Source organism: Sparus aurata, chromosome 1, assembly GCF_900880675.1.
Source record: "Sparus aurata chromosome 1, fSpaAur1.1, whole genome shotgun sequence".
Lineage (NCBI taxonomy): Eukaryota > Metazoa > Chordata > Actinopteri > Spariformes > Sparidae > Sparus > Sparus aurata.
The window spans coordinates 19597588-19618740 of NC_044187.1; the positions used below are offsets into that span (position 1 = coordinate 19597588).

General features: G+C 42.0%; 2 protein-coding genes across 3 annotated transcripts; both read right to left on the reverse strand.

Moving 5' to 3' along the window:
- Window positions 1–1933: 1933 nt before the first annotated feature.
- Window positions 1934–5878, reverse strand: rhoh (ras homolog family member H). Of its 2 annotated transcripts, none has more exons than XM_030398682.1 (2): window positions 5642–5878; window positions 1934–4345 (listed from the first exon to the last, which is right to left on the reverse strand). In XM_030398682.1, the coding sequence occupies exon 2, from the start codon at window positions 3870–3872 to the stop codon at window positions 3285–3287; it is 588 nt and encodes a 195-aa protein (XP_030254542.1). In that variant the 5' UTR covers window positions 3873–4345; window positions 5642–5878; the 3' UTR covers window positions 1934–3284. The 2 variants fall into 2 exon arrangements, with proteins under 2 accessions (XP_030254542.1, XP_030254449.1); XM_030398589.1 differs by having other exon boundaries at window positions 1934–4348.
- A 1743-nt stretch (window positions 5879–7621) lies between these two features.
- n4bp2 (NEDD4 binding protein 2) lies at window positions 7622–20225 on the reverse strand. The gene is made up of 16 exons (XM_030428360.1): window positions 19744–20225; window positions 17523–18495; window positions 16359–16483; window positions 16061–16149; window positions 15808–15884; window positions 15527–15667; window positions 12630–15298; window positions 12015–12100; window positions 11505–11550; window positions 11014–11237; window positions 10784–10908; window positions 10469–10595; window positions 9795–9971; window positions 9483–9651; window positions 9033–9156; window positions 7622–8931 (listed from the first exon to the last, which is right to left on the reverse strand). Exons 1-16 carry the CDS (start codon window positions 19994–19996, stop codon window positions 8886–8888), a joined length of 5451 nt encoding a protein of 1816 aa, XP_030284220.1. The 5' UTR covers window positions 19997–20225; the 3' UTR covers window positions 7622–8885.
- Between the last annotated feature and the right edge of the window lie 928 nt (window positions 20226–21153).

The following is a 21153-nucleotide window of genomic DNA, read 5'->3' on the forward strand; positions in this document are numbered from 1 at the left end:
AGTGGCATCTGTGTATTCTATATACTATCTATACAGTGTGTGTGTGTGTGAGAGAGAGAGAGAGAGACAGACAGACAGACAGACAGACAGGCAGTGAGAGAGGGATATGGCATTGTGGTAGCTGTGGGAGAGAGAGCACACCGAGAGATGAAAGATCTGGCCACAGCAGGCAGTCGAACATGCTCGACGCTCAAAGTGAAGCGTTGTAACTCAACAATTACCGACAGTCTGACAGACAGTGTGTAACATGAAACACTAACCATCAATCATGTGACTACATTTTTAAATTCAGCTCAACTGGAGAGCCGTTTCGTGAATACTTTTTTTGCGTACTCGGCGTGTCTGATGTCTTTGCCACCTTTGTCTTTAGTTTCTTACAAAAAACAGTGTGTAAGACGTTAATGGTATCAGGTTTCCACTGAAAGTACTGTTAAAGCTTATTACATCCAATACTTTGATGTCAAATCAGTATGCTCTGAGAGGTTTGGGGATTTTACATGTCACACGTCAAGCAAGGGAGACTCCACACCATGTTGAGGCTGTCTGAGACTCCCGCGCATATGTTATCTACATGAGTGTGATTGTATGGGTGAGGCTGTGCGAGCGAGTTAACGAACATGGTAACCGAGAAAGTAACTTAGGACTCAAGTTTGACTTTAAAATATAACGCTTGTGTGTGTTTGTGTGTGTGCGCGTGTGTGCTGGGATGTGGTTAGCTGTTTTTTTCAGCGTATCCTTGAAAAGCCTGCACGGCGTCTCTCATCCTCAGCAGCTTCAAACACCACAGAAGGCCGATAAAGAGCGGGAGACAGCGCGAGGTGAGGTGGGGTGGGGGGACGGCTCTTCAGAGCATTTTCCTGGTTGTTGGTTGTTCCACGTTGTCATTTTTTTAGCTTTCATTATCATTCAGGCACAATAAATCTTTAACACGCTAGTTTTCCCTCACACCGTCCTTACAAACCCTTGAACACACACAGAGACTTAAATCAAGTTTACAGACATATACTTATACAATATAAGACTGCACTTAAGATAGATCATGCACAGGTCTTAAAGTCCACAAGTTTGTGATTTTGGGGCTAAATAGATAAAGTTCACTGGGCTGGGCTTGGATAAATATAAAGGTTTAAGGTCACATCTGTGAGCTAAACTACAGCGTCTTTCTCCCAATCTCTGTCTCTTTTTCACTGAGAGACCACGACTTATAAAGACTGAAACTGTCATTTTTATTATTTTTTTTAAACACTGGATTACAGACCCATCAGTTCACAACTAGAATCATACGTCGCAATAATGTACAAGTTCTGTTTTTTAAAGAATATCTAAATTATCATTCTAATACAGATCCTATACATGTTACTTGGCTATTGATGTTTGCTTACTGTGGCTGTTAGTTTTGATACTTTTTATTTAGTGTCTTTATATTTATATTTGTGTATTGTGTCCGCCCCAGAAAATAAATAACGTATATGAACTTGTATGTTATTATCCTCAGCACTTGAATTATAGCACTTATGCACTTAAGGCATCCGTGATAAATAGCAGCAGCGATGCTCAGATGAGAGCTTGAAAATTTGTCTCTATTTTCTCTTTTTTACTTTATCGTGGGTGATATGTTGTGGCTTCTTTCTTGTGACAAATGTACTTATTGTAAGTTGCTTTGGACAAATTACCGCTAAATGCCCTGAATGTAAATGTGAATGTGTCTTTTTCTGTGCTGCACTGATCAGCAGCAGCACTTCTAATTTAATTGTATTCTGTACGTAATGACAATAAAGGCTTTTTATTCTAAGTTAACATCCCATACTGTGTACGTTTCGATTATATACATGAAATCTGTTTGAAAGGGGCTTTAATAACACAAGATGAGATACACTGGTAGACCTGACAGAGGTAGAGTTCATATAAAAAAGGGCATAAATTACACGGTGTGCAGCGTTAATGATTCTGACAGTTTATTTGACAAACAGCAGGTAAGTGAGGCAGAAACGGGCGATTCCATAATGTATGCAATCGAAGGCAAACTCTTTCAACATGCAAGACAGTGGTTACCAAAGTCAGACAGTTGTAACTAGTCACTAACTATGCAAAAAAAAAAACTCCTTAGTTTTAATTTATGGAGAGTGAATTTGATGTCACGGGAACATGGTTTTAAAATACAGATGTAGCAGTTAATGTCTTAACATTTCCTAAAAGGATGAATACAGTTAAATAAAACAAAAATACAATTCACAAAAAAAAACAAAAAAAACACAATAGCCACTTACATGTGACGGATGATGTATGAAGTGTCAAAATGTCCCATTACTCTTGAGGTTTTTGTAAATGTATTGATCTTCTAACAATACAAAAATAAACTTCTTCATTCATTTCAATGCAACTGATGTCTTGAGTAAACATTTCAAACTACATATTTTTAAATATTGTCTACAGATTTATATATAAGATACACATAACCATCAAAAAAAGACAAGAGAAACATAAAGCCTGTAGGCATGTTTGTCGACTCTTTTACACAGTGACAGTTTATTCCCTGGTCGTGTTTAATAAAATGTGATCCTCTCTACGGAGATAATAGACAGTGTGCTGCATGAACAGCCCGACACAGCGCAAACTGACCAGTCATTGCTGACAAATGCATTAGAGAGGTATAAGAAAAAACTTTTCTTTGTTTGATTTTGACACGTGCAAATCACACCACTCAACTGTAAAATTTACTTTGCTGTGTCACTTAAATTTACGCTGCAATTCAAAAGTTTTTTTACTGATGCAACCACAAACTGGGACATTAAGATACTTTCTGCTTTGAGAAATGATGTGCCTTTTCTCAATATTAAAGCTTTTTAAATGCTTTAACTAAAAAGGAGACTCACGACAAAAGTTCCTAGTGGCATTTTTCTGAGACGCACACATTCTCTGAGGCCCCATTTGAAATCTATCCATGTGATGTACTGTGGCTCACATAAAAAAACAGATCAGAAGAATCAAACTCTTCTCTTTTTTCTTTTCATCTCTCTCTGCATGACACAAAAGTTGACCCTCCACCGTTTGCATGAGGATCTATTAGGGTCAAATCAACTCAGTTTTAAACTTGGTTTGAGTTCAGCAGAGTCTTGAGGGGGCCAGACACCCCGTTAGTGAAAAAGAACGTGTGTAATTAATAAAACTTTGGGGTCTTGTAGCTCGGCCCCTCACTGAGTTTGAACAGCACGCTGAAAACACTGCGTATCATTGAAAAAGTCAGCTCATGAAGGCTCAGGAGCCCACCAAGTTAAGGTCAAAGGTCAAAAGACTTTGCACTGGTTTATGCTGAACATCCGCCGCCTGGCCCGCTTCTTGGCCTGGTTCACAGCCATCCGCACTGCATACTCAAACACCTGTTGCACGCCGCGATTGCTTAAGGAGGAGCACTCCACATAGCCTTTGGCCCGGATTTCATGAGCCACTTCTCTCCCCTCCGCGGCTGAGATGCAGTTGCCCCTGTACGCCCCCATCTCCCGCAGATCCGTCTGGGTGGCCACAACCAACACGGGCACCTTGGGCAAGTTCTCTCGAACCTCTGCGATCCACTTGTGCTGGATGCTGGCGAGCGAGTTGGGGTTGGCCACAGAGTAGCAGATGAGGACGATGTCGGCCTGCTGGTAGGATCTCGGTCTGATCTGTCTGAAGTTGTCGTTGCCTGCCGTGTCCCACAGCCCCAGGCTGATCTGAACCCCGTCCATGTACACCTCCACCCCAGTGTTCTCAAACACTGTTGGCCTGTACATGTCTGGGAAGGTCTCTGAGGTGAAGCGGACCAGCAGGGCCGTCTTGCCCACGGCGCTGTCCCCGACCAGGACGCACTTCACCGACATCTCAGTTAGGCCGTTCATGGTTGCTCCGAACAGTCTCACCCCTCGAGATGTTTTTGGTTTGGAGGAAATGGTCTCAGGCGTTGCTTTCGTGGGGCTTTTCGATCTGGAGAGACACAGCGTTCACAAGGCAGTCAAAGGCGGCGATCACTCTGTGTGTGTGGTACTTCCGTGTCGTTTTCATAGCAGGTGATTGGTAGCCCTGACTTATGGTAACTCCATTCCTTAAGAGTTCAGCGGTCATTCAGCTTGTCGAACCGACTTATAAATTCACTCTCTTTTTTGAGACCTTAAATGTGCCTTTGTGCGCACAGTCAGCAGATATCCAGCAGTGAGATTTGCAGACGCTTCACATAACGCCTTAGTCCTTGAGGCCTTCTCGGCTCGTTTCACTGCTGCTCAGCCTCTTCAGCGCATTCAGGTTCTGGTCCTTCTCTCTGACGATCACACGGGCCGTCATTCCGTCCAAACATCTCAGAGTTGAGGCTGGAAATCTACTGAAGGAAGAGAGACAGAGAGAAGATATGTTACGAACACGAGGCACCTGTCTTCACTCTGTCAGCTGTCTTTAAAAAGACAGAACGGTTGTACACTAAAACGCTTCAGCAAATTTGCTCAAACATTTAAGCATCTTTACATGTTTCACACACATACAAGTTGACAGATTCACACAGCACGAAGCCTACCATGCAGGGCTGGTACTACATTACATTTTGCAAGACAAAATAAGAAATATCTGCTTCGACGACACTGAAGAAGTCAACTGTGAGAGTGCAGCAAGACGCACACGACAACGACTTTAGTTGTTCCAACAGACGTCGTCTAAATTCACTGAGAAAAGTTAAAGTGAAGCACTGAATGTAAAACAAAGTACTGATTCAACACGGAAGTAAAGACTCGTGTGTTTGGGTGTGACCCAGAATTCACAGCTTGATCCAGAGGACTTTAACAGCGCCTCATTGACAACAAATTCCTGTTTGCTGTATTATCTCACACAAATGTAGTCAGATTACTCTCATGTATCTCCCTCATAGCCGTCCTGATTCTGCAACAAACAAACATCTGATGATGGATACAGATGTTTCTGTGTAAATGTGTTTTTGCATTAAGTTTTAGATATGAATTTTGATTAGTTTTGAGGTTAAGACTAAATAAATATGCTTGTGGCTTCTAATGACTTCTCTGATGCAGTAAATTGAATTAATTTAAATTGAATTAACAGTATGATAATTATATTCCCGAAACAGAAATAACAAGTCACAACCTCAAAACCACCTGCCATGACACACACTTACAGTCATCAAGATGGAAAGACGTCCATCTCCATCACGTAGATGGGACACTTTAATCAGCGTTTTTTTCCCCCACAATTCAACTTTCTAAATCATCCTCAGAAGAAGTCTTTGTTTTAAAACGTCACTCTACAGTACACAGCAGGAATTAGGAGAATAGAGTAATTAAGAAAACAAAGAAGAAACCTTAGTTGCAACTGATTCAACTGTTTCACACTTCTTAATTGATGCAGTTTACAGAAAATGCACACATTCATAATTGTTAAGTTTCTTCTCACATGAGAGGGTCATAATACATCCTGAAGTTCTCACTCGCCCATTTTAAAATTCAAATGTTGAAACAAGTCTTTTGTTTTTGCCCACATTGTGCGCTCTCATTGTCCTACATTTCCAAACAGAAAAGAAAAGAATTTTAAAAAAAAAACAGTATCCGAGAAGGCCTCAGTAACTGTGTTGTATCAAGACAAAGTAAAGGAGGACGGAGAAAAAGATAATTACCTTTCTTGTCAGTCTTCTCAATCTCTAACGGGCGGATGCTGGCTGCCGCCTTTGACGACTTCACAGTGCTGGCAAAAAGCAAAGCCTCCAAACTCCACATACAGTTTGTTTGAGTTATAATATAAATACACAGGACTAGATATCCCAAAACTACTGCTGTCTGTAGACATTAGAGACAGAAAGATTGAAAGAAAGACAGAAATATTCTGCCACCTCTCTCACAACGACGAGGCTGGTTGAGTAGATGAGGGAGGCGACAAAGTACGACAGAAAAGAAAAGTAAAACACTTCCGCTGGTTAGACTGTGGAGGTGTGACTGATTCTGCTGCTCGCCTCCCCCACAGCAGCTGTGTTATAAAATATGTATGTTTTTTTTTTCCTTTTTTTTCTGCTGCCGCTGCTGCTGATTTGAACCCTTTTGTCAGACACAGCTGGCCCAAATGAAGGATTTTTAAAAACATGTGAGATCTCTCTCATAGCAATTGTGGTTAAACGGAGAAGGAAACAACGTGAGCTCCTATCAGCAGTCAACATAAAACCAACAGACAGCATGAAAGCTGTCGGTTTGATGACGTCACCTGAGTCAGCCCTGGGTCGTTGGTTGAAACAACAAAAAACTAAATTAAAAACTACAAAATTAAAAAGAAAATCTGTGAACCAGGACTCAAAAGTCAGCGAAGAGGGTTTAGAGAAACCTCTGTAGCCCGTTCCTCATCCACGCTTGAGCCGAGCAACTTCAAAATACATTCACTGCTATGAGCATGACCACCGGCGGCAAACTGTTCGTGGTCGAGTTGCATTGTGGGTAATGTAGGTGTAAGGTTTTGACAAAGAAGAAGATATCTTTGGTTCTGTTGCATCATTTGTGATGCTTTTTTGTTTTTTTACTGTTCATCCCGAGAGTCATGTTGTTAGAGGAGTGCAATGCTGTAAATATTTCAAACAGACGAGTTCATATATGTATTATCCTTTTTTTCTTTATCTACATTAATTTAGTTATCTCTAAATTGCTCTTTCACAGGGGTTCCCAAACCTCTCATGTGCAATAAAAACTATGACGGTGCCATATCAGATTTTTGTCCCTGTAACACATTGGTTTTATACTGAGACTCTCCATATTGTAGGCCAGGGGGGCGGCAACCTTTTCGATATGGTAAAATGGTAAATGGACTTGCATATCTGTATCACTTTTCAATTCTAGTCAAGACATTTCAACACAGCATTTTTCTCCCATAATCAGGACATTGTAATTACAAACAGATTTGTTTTTTGTTTTTTTTACACACAGTTCCAACTGTTACATTCTGCTTTCATGACTTTCTCTCATTCAAATAGTTGCAATGTCAGTAAAGGTCAAAAAGAGAAATAAGTCTAACAAACACAAATAAGCACTATACTACATCTATATCCAGGTCTAAGTTGGAATTGGTAATCTTTTATAAACATTCTAAAAAATGCTCTTGCAGATTTATTTCTAGAGTTCCACTGGTTAAGCTACCTCGTGCCTAAGGGGTCTGACCCCCTGTCGTACGCTATATGTTGTGGGAGTAACGCCCAACTGATTACAGCCGATACAAACATTAGGTAGTAATAAAATTCCGATATCAACATATCAGCCAGTAGATATACACACATTTAATGTAATGATCCCTAAAATGTGGTAATCAAAAACCTGACAGAGATAGAGGCAGGAGAAAGAGGCGGGACATTTTATAGTTGAACAATAAAATTTATTGTCCAAAATTCTATCAGTGCAATGAAATGGTAAAAGATTTAATTATGAATTACTCCAAATGTCTTTAAAAACAAAATTCATATAGGTGCAAATCAGACAAATATCTGTAGATACTGATCTTTCTCTTGACATATCTGTGATAGGCAATACCAGCAAATAATATCAGTATATTCGTTTGACTCTACCAAATAACTATCAAAGCTGCGTTCACACATAAGACAAATAATATTCACCAACACATGAAGCTGTGAACATATAGGATTTTATTCCACATTACAATATTCTCTGTAAAAGTATATGAACAAATGAATACAAAAATACAATTTTCTCTTTATAATTCATGTGTTCACAATATGTACAATTAGTAAAATTACAACACTTTTGTTTCACCTTTATGAAAATATCACAAATAGAAAAATGGAAGCAATTTTAAACCTACAAAACCGGTGTAGCAACCTGAGAGTACAACTGCTACAAAATTTGGCACAATGGATTTAAAAAAAGCTACCAGGAACAGGCTGGAAACACTTGACTGGCCTTAAAAGAAGAGAAAACCAAACATTGTTGAATCTTTTCCTGAGTTTGCATGTGAACATATTAGCAGCTAAGCTTGGCTCGGCGTTAAGCAAACGTAAATGAATAGTTGCAGTATGTTGCTGAGGCATCTGCTAAGACAAGGAGAATGACTGCTGCAGAGCTCATCATGGAGGGTGTTCAAACTATTCAACGGCCTTCTGATCATCTAAAGAGTTTCGAGCTCACCACCTGGTGAGCAACACACTGTGACACTCAAAGAGAAACAATTCTCTTCTTAATGAGCATTTGGTTTTCTCACTCACCTCTCAGAGGACAATCTCTGATTAGATGACAAGCATCATATGTAGAATTAGTGCCAAATAGAATAATTCAATTGTGTTTCAAAAAAGGACAAAATATTTCTTAAAATCCTAGAATATCCTCCACACTGACAGCATGCAATCACCATTCAATTCAAGTGTCATTAAAATCTTTACATAACTCCTCATACATGTCTCCACGTTGGGAATTGTTCCAATGATTAAACACCACCTTACCAACATGGAGCCTTCAAAACACTGGAATCTAAATACTCTTTAAAAGGCATAAAGAAAAATGTAAAGCAAAATAAACCACACTATAAAACACTTAAATACAAAATGTGCATACATACTTGGCTTTAAACATGCAAACAAATATCTTATTTGTGTTTCAAATGAATGCAGTTACGCTAGCGACTAAGATCTGAATTAAGATTAACATCAATTTAACGAGGTTTAGGTGAAATTATATTTCTAGCATCGATATGGCCAACGGAGAAAAAGAGACAAAAAGTACAAAAAACTGACAGATGTAGGATATAAGATTGCTTAGTGCACCATACTGTATATACTGTAATGATTGTATATGTGGTGTAGGGAGAGAGCAAGAGTGAGGGTGTGTGTGTTTGTGTTGTCCTCCATAGCAGCTTGAATCCAATAAACCAAGTTCTTCTCACTTCAAAGAGACTAACACGAGACCCATCTTTGGCTCAGTGAACCTGAGAGATAAAGAGATAGCAGAAAAGGTGGGTGAGGATGAACATGTCGTGCATGTGTGTTTTGCATTTGTCGGTGTGTATGTGTGTGTGTATGTGTATACCTGTAGTGTTTGTTGGTGAGGTAGTCTATAACGGCGGGGCGGATGCGGGCCACGCCCCCCTGGCTGTGGTTCCCTCTTCCTGTGATGACAGAGAGCTGAGGTCGACACAGACCCTGCTCACATTCTACACAGAAAGAGGCCAAAGAAGAACAAAACACACACACACACACACACACACACACACACACAAACAGAAATCAGTTAACAGGAGTGTCACAACTCAGGAGCAACACTGTTTTGCAAACCTACCCAGTACTCAAAGTTCAGAAACAGAACCGACCCCATTACCTGCTGCTATATGTTCATGTAAGCCTCAAAGCTGGACATTTGACACATTTACACATTCTAAACATCGTATTATAATCATAATCTTTCATGTCTATTAACATATTCTATGAATATTGCTTATAAATATGATTTTAAACTAATGACCCGTTTTAGAGGTTTTACCTGTAGTTTTGTCCTCCAAGACCTGGGCCAGATGCTCCAAGGCCTCATCGACATGCAACCCATGGAGGTCCAGGATGTTGTTGGGCAGCAGCGATGAGTTGACCCTTTGAAAAATCTGAACTGCTGCTCGGTGATTGGCGTCGTGCATCCTCTGGCCGTGCAGGTGTCCCTATGAAAGAGGTGATACAAAATTGACTTACTGTGAGCAGAGAAGTCATTATTAAAGAAGAGCTGCACCTTTGGAACATTTAAAAACTACCTGCAAAGTGCTTCACAGGTCAAAATATTGCAGTAAAACATTAAGCTCCTCACCTGCTGTGCGTAGAAGGAGGCCACTTCTTTACGTCCTGTCTTGAAGGCCTCGGCAGCCTTGGAGAAGCACTCAAGCTGTCGGCTCCTCTGAAGGCTGGCCTCAGCCCTGAAGTCCTCATAATCTGGGTCCTCCGTATCCTGATAGTCAGGTATGACAGCCTCCGGGGGCTTTTGCCTCTGACAAATCAAAATTGAGCATGGTGATACAGGCTTATTAGCTATTCAAGGGTGAAAAATGTAATCAGTAACTTCTGTCTGCATGAAGTGATAGTGAGGCAGTGAGGTTTCCTTTTCTTAGATATTTACTTGTTACTCTGTTTAAATGAAAAATACATAAATCCAAATTAAGTTTGGTACACTGTCAAGTCTGTCTCAGTTTTTTTCTTTCTTAAAATTAAATGTACATACTATTACTGGAGTCTACTGTGGTAACATAGTTGTGGTGTATTGCAGATGAACTTGTGCTACATATAATGTATCACAACACTGCCTGTATGGTGATACCATGTGGCTACTGTCAAAATATCCTGATAGTATTGTGCATGGATGGCAAATAAAGGCTTAAAGGGAGTGATGAGGAAAACCACATGGCAATCATGTGTTACAAATGAGTTGGTTGGTAACATTTGACCTGTTCCGCTTTTTGTTTCTCCCTCCGCCATTTTTGTGAATACCTTTTCCCTCTCCTTGCTGGCTGCTCTGTGGTGGTCAGACCGAGGGGCCTCTGGGGCGACCACAGTCTTGACGGGTTCCTCAGTCAGTAGAGAGCGAAGGAAGAGCTCCGTCTGGGTCAGGCTGTAACTATGAACACATACAGAAGAATGTCAGGGGTATTGAATAGTGTTTTCAACATGTAAGATCCATACAACTGTCCTTGTTATTGATTTTTTTAAAAAGGATTCACAGCTTAACATGCCTGTTTGCATTATCAACCTTACAATGGAGATGGATCTGAATTTTCAAAATGTTTTTTTTTACTTGTTTCTTACTTGTTGTCTCTGAAGATGTCCTGGAGGAAATGCCTGTCAATGGTGGGGAAGAGGGTGTACAGATGGCTCTCCTTCAACAGGGCGGCTCCGTCACGCCGGTCGATGTCAGCGCGATTTTGTCTGGTCTGACAGAAGGACGGTTGGAACCAACCATACCAACACATTTCATTCAATATGTCCATGCATCAAAAAATACTGAAGTCTGCAGGTGTAAAAGGTCTTTGAGTTACCTTTTCTTCGTTCTCCTGCAAAGCCTGCTGCTCCTTTATAATATCTCTGAGAGAATTGTGTTGGCGAGACACGTTCCAGTGGTCCATGAATGGCATCTGATTACGGGCCTCTGGTTGGCTGTCCAGCGACATGTAACCATCTGCACTAATCAAGAAAGGTGCTGGCTGTGTCTGGTCTCGTTGCCCAGGTTTAGCTACGTATGGCTCACCCCAGTGCACTGAACCTACACGATCAAAAATCTACAGTAAATGGTTGAGTTATCTATAAGAATTATTTTTTCTGTTTCTTTGTTTGACAGGGACAATACACTGTAAACGCCGTTGGAGCAGGTCCCACTAATGGTTAGGCTCTTGAAAACCAAATATATATGTGGAAGGAAGAGATTGAGGGTTAAACAACAAAACTGATGCGGGTTTCGGCCAGTACTGATCATATGCCGTCATCACAATTCAAATTTGTGTCAAAGTGTCTGTGGGATGAGGGTACTTACTCTCCTGAAGCAAATGAAAGGAAAGAGTTGCTTGTCTCTGTTTTTCCTGTAAAACAGCATTCATTTAATTTAATGAACAGAGGCCAACTCAGACTGGCTCACAGTAAATCAAAATATGTAGATTTGTTATAGTGTATGTTTAAAACTGATGCTGGTAAAGTATCCCTGCCAAATATTAAACCTACCATAACTGATTTTTCTTGTGATGAACATTCAGTCTGCTTTTAGCTCTGTTGTTGGTCAAACACTAACATCTATAGAGGGTTAAAGGTTAAATACTGCTGATTGTTCCACTATGTTCACCAGCTAATCTCCAACTGTGCGTGTCTGTCTTTTGGTGTTGAGAAGGTCTTGAACAGTACATTTTTAGAGTCTGTGTATAGACAGCTGTACATTGAACTGAAACCTGTCATAAAGCTCTATAAAGCCAGCTGATAAGTCTCATGACAAGCGACCCCTTTAACACTGTCATTTGATAAACTGGAATTATAGGTAACATGAAGAGCTCACCTGAATGGTTTCCTTCCACTTCTGGTGGAGCAGTTTAGCCAGGTTCAGATCCATCTGCACTTCATAGTTATCAGCAGAACACATACCTGAATATTGTGGACAGGAGAAGACAGAAACCCTTATGTCACTTCTGAGTACAAGAGTAGAATAAAAAGACATCAGTTATCAGCTCAGTTATTCATTAATAAAAGCGAAATGCCCTGGCACGTTTCAAACAAAGTGCTTGTCCGATCATCTAACGGTGTATGAAACCTCATTTCAAATGGCTGAATCTTGAGATCTCCATACACTATGTTTTCTAATTTTACGAAACAGACTATCTGAAAAATCACACCCACATTATGCAGCAACTGGCCAGGGACGAAGTTATCAAAGAGTTTGAAATTCTGTTTAAAGATAGCATTAAAGAGACACTCATTTTATTTTAAAAAATATGTATAAAATATGTCCCTTTCTGTGACAGCTGGTTTCTCACCTCGATGGTGGCGTAGCAGAACAGATTTAGCCTTTTCACATGAAGGAAAACGCATCATACGACTTACATACTTTGAAGCATACCGAAGCTTCAAGGCTATAGTGGTTGAAAAGTGTATTTTTCACCTGTATGTTAGTTACCTGGGTCTACTCCGACAGGACCGAACAGTTCAGTTAGCTGTAGTGCCACCTCGGTGGGTAATTTCAGCTCCACACTCTGAATGTCCAGGTGTCGACTCCTTCCCTCCTTGTGCCTCCTTTCAGTTTTCCCCTCCTCCTTCTGTCTTTCTTCCCTCTCCATCTGGTCTAGCTCAGCCTGCAGCATTCTGTGGACTTCATCCATGCTGGCAATCTCCTCCTCAATCTCTATTCTTGAATCTTCAATTATAACTCCATCATCAAAGCTTATACCCCGAGCGCCGCCTTCCAAGTCTGCTTCTGATGCCACTTTGCATTCAGTGTTGGCACCACTCTCTCTATCGTTTACTGCTTGAGGAAGAAGTTCTGTTTGAGGAGATTTTGAAGTTGCATCAAGAATTTCTTTGTTTCTAGTTGGAACTCCCAAACTTGTTTCGTTGGCCTTATTGGCACCCTCATCTGAGTTGCTGACGGTCCCACAGGTTGACCTCTGAGTCCCTTCTTCAAACCCAGTTGGCAAATCTTGAGGGTGCTGCTCATCTAACACATCAGGGCATAACCTGGTTTCTACAGGCTTTCCTAAAGCTCCACACAAACTAGATGTGTTCTGGTCTTCTTCGCCCCAGGCACCATCCTCCTCCTCTTTCTCACCATCCTCATCTCTGAAGAACCTCTCTCCAGAGTCCAGCAGCAGGTTGGTGGTCCATTCTAGGTCCTGATGGCATTTGTCATACAGATCCTCCAGTGTATCAAAACTCACCAGTTTAAAATGGCGGCTAAGAATGCGCAGGCTCTCAAGCCGGTCTTGAGTTGTCCCGACCTCTTTCTCCTCCACCTGTGTGCCTTTCTCATGTACAACGCGATAGGGCACCTCTCTGTGGCCGGAGGACTGAAGTGAAGAATCAGGAGACGACGGTTCCGGCACGAAGCGAGAGGAGTCGCCAAACAGAATTGCGATGCCACAAAGTTGGCAGCTTGAAGTGATGGCTGCTTCATCAGGGTTGTCTTGACGATTCAGACGCCAAAGAAGGGCAAAGTCTTGAGGTTCTGTCTGGGTGGAGCAGCCTTCGTCTACCAGAGGAGGTGAGGAAGGATTCAGGTGTGCCTCGGATTTAGGCTCGCTGAACAGGTCAATATTTGGTTCAAGGCTGGTGTTACAGTTAGATTCAACATCTGTGTTGATGCTATTCAGATCACTGTTCATATTTTGGGCGGTTGTATTGGGACACTCAAGAGTATTCTGAGAAGCAGGGCAATTTTGAGTAAAGGTAAGGGCTAGTTTGCACTGTTTTCCTGATCTACGACCCTGACGCTGCTTTCTCTCCTGACTGCCTCCAATGAAAGCGCTGCTGTCTGCTTCCACAGAGCCTTCACACACAGGACTCTGACACACTTCACTGATTTGACTGCCATCAGCCTCAGCTGTATTCTCTCTATCACTCTCTGTGCAGTCATTCGTGTCCACATCAGGAGAACCAGTACTGGGCTCATTACCAACCTCACCTTCAATACTGTGGCCTCCTGCTCCGTCATGTTGTACATTTGCCTCAACATTTTTGGAGATAACTAATGAATCAGCAATAAGAGCTGAGAGGGGATTTGTTGGGTTAGCTGATTTCAAATCCACAGATCCTGTTTCTCCGTCAATCTCTAACACATCATCGCTCCCTCCTCTGGTACTAATCACTTCATTTTCAGTTTTAAGAGCCTCCCAATGATCAAGTCTCGATTCCCTGACCTTACAAGAGTCCGCTGCCTTCCAGTCTAAAACACAGTCAGGTAATTCACCTCTGCTGCTGTCAACCCTGTTCACATTTTGCTCTCTCGTCTCACTATTAGAACTTCTGCCACCTGCCTCCTCTTCTTCCTCCGATTCCCCTTCGGAGCTCGGGGAAATTGATGACGAGCGGGAAGAGTCGGTCTGACTGGCAGCTTCACCAGTCTGAATAAGATCCAGAAGCTTCTGAAACTCTGTGGGTCCTGGCCGCACTTTTGTTTTATTTCCGTTTGCTTCTTGAGGCACACCTTCAGCTTCCCCAGTTCCTTCTTTATTCCTTACTCTTCTCCTTACCTGTCGCTGTCCGAGCGACCCTTCGGAGGGCCAATCTCCTAAAAAGTCCAACATCTGGTTTCCCCCATCACTCTCCATCTCAACCCCTTCTGCTCCCTTAGGCTTTTCTTTCTCCTCACTGTCTGATTTTTGAGTATCTTTCACCAGATCTGCAGGCTCCAGCATGTCAAAACCAGACCTTCTGCTTGGCCTTTCTCGCCTCACTCTTTGTTTGATAGACTCAGAGAAAGCCACAGGCAGTTCATCCCCACGGTGATCCTCGTTCATCACTGACTCCACAATGCAATCTGGGATTCTCTGATCTCCTATTGGTTGATTCAGCTCCAGCTGGGCGTCAAGCTCCGAATCTAATTCGCCCAAATCCATGTCATCGTCCCCATCCGACATTTCAGGTTTTTCCGCGAGTCTTCCAGTAGGCTGAAAATTGAGGGACTCTGTAGATTTGTGGGCGCTGTCCTCCAGTATTCCCACCTCACAGGAACGGCCGATGGATGACACGTCTGGGAGGGAGGAAAACAGCTGAGGGCAGGACTTCTTACATCCCTCAGTCAATCCAGGCTGCTCTACCAGGTCAGGACAAGGTGCCTCTGAAGACACCGGCCTAGAGAAAACAAGAGATATGAAAGGATTCAGTCAACAACAACAACATTATGCCTGATTTAGCCCAATGATTTGGATGATTAGTGTTTATGTTCATTACATGACTTCAAGAATATTCACACAGTCTCCTAAATAAGATGCTTCTCTCTGTTATACGAGTCACAACTGGGTCTTATTTGTCAAAATGCAATGTGACTAAATCAGGTTAAAGCAGAGCAGCGGCACTAACTGAGAGCTTCTGTTCTCCAGAACGAGGCGCTGTTTAAACTCGGGCATCTGTGAACCCATGATGGACTGGACTGAGACGAAGCGCTCATATCCCATGAGCATGCGTCGGATTGTTTCCACTGGCACATTATGCGTGGTACGTCTGCATAGGAATAAAAACAAACATGTACAAACAGATCCAAGATTCAAAACTGAAATACCGTCTCAAAATGTGGGAGAAAAATATAGTCCACATCACACATCAAAAACAGATGCAACTGTAATTCCCTCTTTGTCTCTCACCTCTCCAGTTCTCTAGGTTTGTTCTTCCACCAAGTGTCTGGCTCTCGGAACAGCACCTTGTATCCATGTTTCAGGGCCTGTAGGGCAGATGGGGGACCAATAAGGGGCTCAAGCCTAACCCATTTAGAGTGTAATGAATAAATGTTATTTAAGAGGGGGTTTTATGAACCTCTTCTCCAGAACAATAAGTGCTGCAACATAATCAGCTGGTCATGTGAGATCTGCTGCTTTGCTTTACGCAAGGCTGACTGACCTGAACCACATAGGGTCTCATCTCCCAGCCCTGCATGTTGGTGTTGTCGATGATGATGGGGTTAGCACCCCTTTCAAAAGCTTCCTTGGCTATGTAATAAAGTCGGCACAAGAGGAACAAAAATATTATGTTCTTATAGTGCAACTAGGGTAAAAAAACAATACTAAGCAGCACAAAGATGGAAACAATGGCAATCAATTACATAGATAAAATAATCATGCTGTATCACTTCTTATCAAAACTGTGTGTGTGTGTGTGTGTGTGCGTGTGCGTGTGTGTGTGTGTGTATGTTGTTTACCTCGCTTGTGGTTCCACTCATGAGCCTCCCCCAGAGCAGCGGGGTCAAACTGATATTCTCCGGTGCGAGAGAAATAGTCGTCAGTGGACAGTTTAACTCCACCTGGGTTATGCTCAACCAAGGCTCTGCAGACACACACGCACATCGTTTGTGATAGTTTCAGTAAAAGTCCATGACTCTTGGGCAGCAGTGGCCATTTTAAATGTATCTTGGCTATCTTGATAGAACAATACTTTCATTATAAGGTCTCACATCTCACTACTGACACATCTGATCTATTCAAATAATATGATCTTGTTAGGCACCCTGATTTACACTCATTGCTGTGCTGAATGAACCTACTGGCAAGTAGGCTAATTGAATAAGACAAAAAAAACAGCTACTGACTCTTTTAATCCTACAACAATAAAAAGGAACATGCTGAAGTTGAGAATATTCTTTTGATCAGAGTGATTTCCAATTGACTCTATATCTACTTTACCAGATTGTTTACCAGTATTTAACATTTTTCCTCAAATGCATCTTTTTATTATCTGTATGCTTTTAACACAAACAGTTTTGCAAACTTAATATACGTTGCACTGTTAGTATAAGTATCGTACCTTACTTGACCTTTTCCCTGTAATAGAGTATATCACAGGAAATGGGAAACACAATGAAAACAACACAGTTTTCAAAATGTTACATAAAGAGGTGTAATCTGACTTTTTTGAGAATTTCCAGGAAGAGGCCGTTTCAGAGTTGAGTCACAAACAACCAGCATTATCAGCTTAAGCTTGCAGCCTTGACCTTGGCACAGACAAAAGTCTCTGCCCTGAAGACCAAAAGGCTCACAGTGGTAAGAAGTGCTTGACCATGTTACGTCAATGTCAAAGGTCAAACTTCAAAATCATTCCTAAAAGCTCAATAACAAGCCATCAAAACAGGAGTGAACAATCTTCTCATAATGTGCTTCTCTGATTTCTCAGCTTGTTAGAAACAAAACGTTTGCAGGCCAAATGAGCACTTTCCAATAACAGTAATGGTTGTTTCTTGTTCATGGCATGCAACCAAGTCTTGGCTGGGTTGGCTGGAGCTGTGATGCAACTACAAAACAGCACTCCTGAAGAGCATATGCTACAAGAGAGCAGAGTGTATTGCAATCGAGTATTCGAACATTCTTACCTTGCCAAGGTCGACTTGCCAGATCCTGGAGCACCACGTATCAGCACAAGGACCTTCCCCTGAAGACGAAGCCTGCTATGCTGTGCAGGAGGATGAGGGGCAGGCAGGGCCCAGGATTTTGGGATAGTAGCAGAAGGTTTGAGAGGTGCTTGACTGACAGGGCCCTGACTCAGCCAGGGAGACGCATGCCTGGGTTTTTGGCTTGGCCAGGCGAAAGGCGTTTGAGCCACAGGGGTAATGAATGCTGGCCACTGGTTTCCATGGATACGGGGAGAAAACGCAGGCGCTTCCAAGTTCCAGGGTGACGGCACGTAGCCAAGAGGCTCCTGATCCGACATGTTCACCTTAGATCTTGCCCCTCCGACTATTGCTTGAGAGGGGATGACCCCAGCCTTGTCTGGCGGAGGTTGTGATGGGTCCTGCTTTTTATACACCTGGAAAGCCGAAGGACGTCCCGAAGCTGCAAGGTCTAAAGGAGGCTTCGGCCTGTCTGCAGGCTTGTCTGCCATCAGATGTGTGAAATCCACTAATGACTGCTGCTCCTCTGCAGTCCCGTCTTCCCAATGGCTGAGCTGATTGAGTGGAGAGGACGCTCCAGAGATGTGCTCCACTAGCCCACCAGATGGCCCTCTAGATCCAGGATGCAGGCTGGACTGAAGCAGCTCAGGCAGAACCTGCTGTGGGAATGGTGGTGGAGGGAAAGTGGATAAATACTGGCTGCTGTTGCGCTCTTCCTTAATGTCTTGTTGCGTGGTTAATGTCTCTAGCTCCTGATCGACGAGCAGGTCCAGCTCTTCTGTCAGGAGGTTGGTGGAGGGAGCAGAAGGAATTGGGTCTGGTCTAGGTTCACAAAAGTGGCCTGGGCTGAGCAGGGCTGCAGCTGTGCGCTCAAAGCCAGAGATGGGAGAGGGTATAGGACCTGCAACTTCAGCAGCCACAGAAAGCTCCAAGAGAGAGTCCATTGCATTTTCAACTAAGACACAAACAAAGCAAACAAGAGATAGAGAGGAGTGAGTCCGTCAAGTTTATAACTCATGACTCAACATTTCAGTATTTGATTTCCTGGTATTTGCACTGATGAGCTCGCGAAGAAAAAAGAGTGCATTAATTAAGTGCATTTAATAAAAAAGTAGCAACAGCAAACAGCCAAAAGTGCTAGTGTAGTCACGATATTGCAATTTCTGACTTTGATACAATACCTTGAAAATAAATGAACTATCAATAATACATTCGATACCATGGTGGAAAACTGCCCAAACACTGAGCAAATAAAAGCTAATATATTTATTCAAAGAGAAATATTATATCACAGCTATTAATGGAGTATCAAAACTGCCAAAAATTTGTGTCTAACGTTTTCAAATTTGAGGTACTGATATTTCAATACGTGCCTGCCAAAGTAAATACATTAATAATATTTGTTGTTGTATTATTAGTGATATTTAAGTATTGCCGCTAGGGTCTGAACCCACACCAGTGAATATCACTGTTACACTTATGATTCGTATTCTTAAATTATCATTTATAAACAACAAATAACTTTTGAAACATTTTTGTCACATTTCATTCAGATAAATGACTGCAGGGTATCTCAACTGCTCATAATCTACACCAATAACCGATGCCTGCACTTTTAAATTAGTGTTGAGCTCGTTATATAATGTACATGACAGTGGCAGTTAGTGCAGTGCAGGTGTCTTATGCACAGAGGCAGGTTTTGTATGTAATTCTGTGAACTACTGTTACTATGCCTGTTCAGACAGGACTCTGAAGTCATCTGACCTTTGATTAGTGACATGTGTGACCCCCAGGCTCCGAAACAGGATTTTACGCTTATATCAGTCAGCAATGTGAACAACTTAATCAAGTCGTTAGGTTTTTATTCTGCTTTACTGATCTGAGAGTCACCTGGTCAGTGACATTAAACGCACACGTATAATGTTACACCCAGTATGTATTGGAGACAGGCATGTAACCAGTGGAGCTCACGTGTACAGGTACAACAGGTGGGAGAGCCTGGTGTAAAGTGCAACTATGTGAGGTTTTAGTTGGCTACTTATATTGTCAGTAACACCCATGGACCTCCACTGTCAAATCATCAGTAGTGGAAAAAGCACTGCTAACAAGCTGCCCAGCTAACTGGTTAGCTAAGTTACACTGCATAGCATTCCAAAGAGTCACACAGCAGGTTGGACTAATGGGCTTCCGTGTTCAGAGCTACCTTTAAAATCACACTCGGACAGCACGATGTATATAACTTCAGGGTCCAGGTGTGAGAACATCTCCCGCATGCTTTTCACGATTCTCTCCTTGTCGGAGCTGGAGAGCGAGGTGCTGGATGGAAAGTTGTTCGCCATTGCGCCGTCAAATCCCTGAGGTAGTCGGTAACCCGTGTTGTGGCCGAGGCTTCCCCCTTCTGGCGGCCCGCTGGGAACTCTAGCCGGGCTATGGCCGTTTTTCTTCCTCCGAGGCATTCCGCTGCCGAGCTGTAGCCGCCGGGTGCTCTCATCAGCGGCCACACGGAGCTAACTAAGTAGCTGGAGGGCTACGACGGGGTGGTCCGGAGCTGAGGACATGCTGCTGTAGAGTCGGGTAGACTAGCCGAAGTGGAACAACTGAAGGTTGTGATCAGTTACAGCACTCCAAGCGGTGGAAAACACCGCAGAAAATCTCAACTGACTGAACTCGGACCGCCAGAGAGGTGACACCGGAAATCAACGTAACGACTTCAGAATAAAGGCATGGCCCTCCACATGCTTCCTGTTGAGTGTTTTAAAAGTAAAAGAAGCAATTTAATCATGACAACCAATCTTGTTATGTATAAAAAGCCTAGGCTTGCTAGACACGTTTTATTAATTGGTCGTGTTGTGTGTAAAATCGTAATCTGTGAAGAAACTATTAGCTGAGTGAAATATCTCCATCTGAAAAGTAGTTGATTAACGGTATTAAGTAACATGAAATGGAACCACTCAAGTGCGTTTTCAGTTACTTAAATTTGTACTGGAAAAAAATTCCAGGAATATTAATGTAATAATATTTAGGAACAGGAACAGTGTTGGGATTCAAAATTGAATGTATGTTGAATCTGAATTTGGAAACTTCGTCCCCATTACAGGTCATCTTTCATCATAAATGCACATAAACAAATGAACCTATATAGGCCTACAAAGTCACATGGTACTGACACAATTAAGATAGTTATAGCATAAACAAATAGCTTTCTTGAAATGTGTGAGGATGGATATAATTTTACAATGTTTAATTACTTGATGGTCACCACTGGTGTCATACTCTCACAGTTCATCGAATAGAGAAAGTAAATGTGTGGAATTTTGTAGTAGTATTAAGATGAAATATAAATATCAATAAACGTAGTGAAAGCAGAAATAAGTGTTGACACACTTCACTTTAGCTTTTTAAACCATTGAACCAGTAACAACGGCTACAATTATGTATTATGATAATAATGCTCAATATGTAGTGTAGTAGTAGATTTGCCTTTAATTGAATTTGAATATTATTTCTCGATGTATGTGACGCAAAAACAGACACATGTTATAAACCACATGTTAATTCATAGACAATCAGGGTGATTTATTTAAAAATAAAAATAAATAGTTATCAACAGTTA

What these genes read in the sequence shown, in the direction of transcription:
- rhoh (XM_030398682.1), bottom strand. Translation starts at nt 3,872, where the DNA reads ATGAACGGCCTAACTGAGATGTCGGTGAAGTGCGTCCTGGTCGGGGAC.
- n4bp2 (XM_030428360.1), bottom strand. Translation starts at nt 19,996, where the DNA reads ATGCCTCGGAGGAAGAAAAACGGCCATAGCCCGGCTAGAGTTCCCAGC. An exon ending in AAACCTAGAGAACTGGAGAG is followed by an intron (nt 15,668 to 15,807) that starts GTGAGAGACAAA and finishes ATTCCTATGCAG; the next exon opens with ACGTACCACGCATAATGTGC. An exon ending in TGCAGGAGAACGAAGAAAAG is followed by an intron (nt 10,909 to 11,013) that starts GTAACTCAAAGA and finishes TCCTTCTGTCAG; the next exon opens with ACCAGACAAAATCGCGCTGA.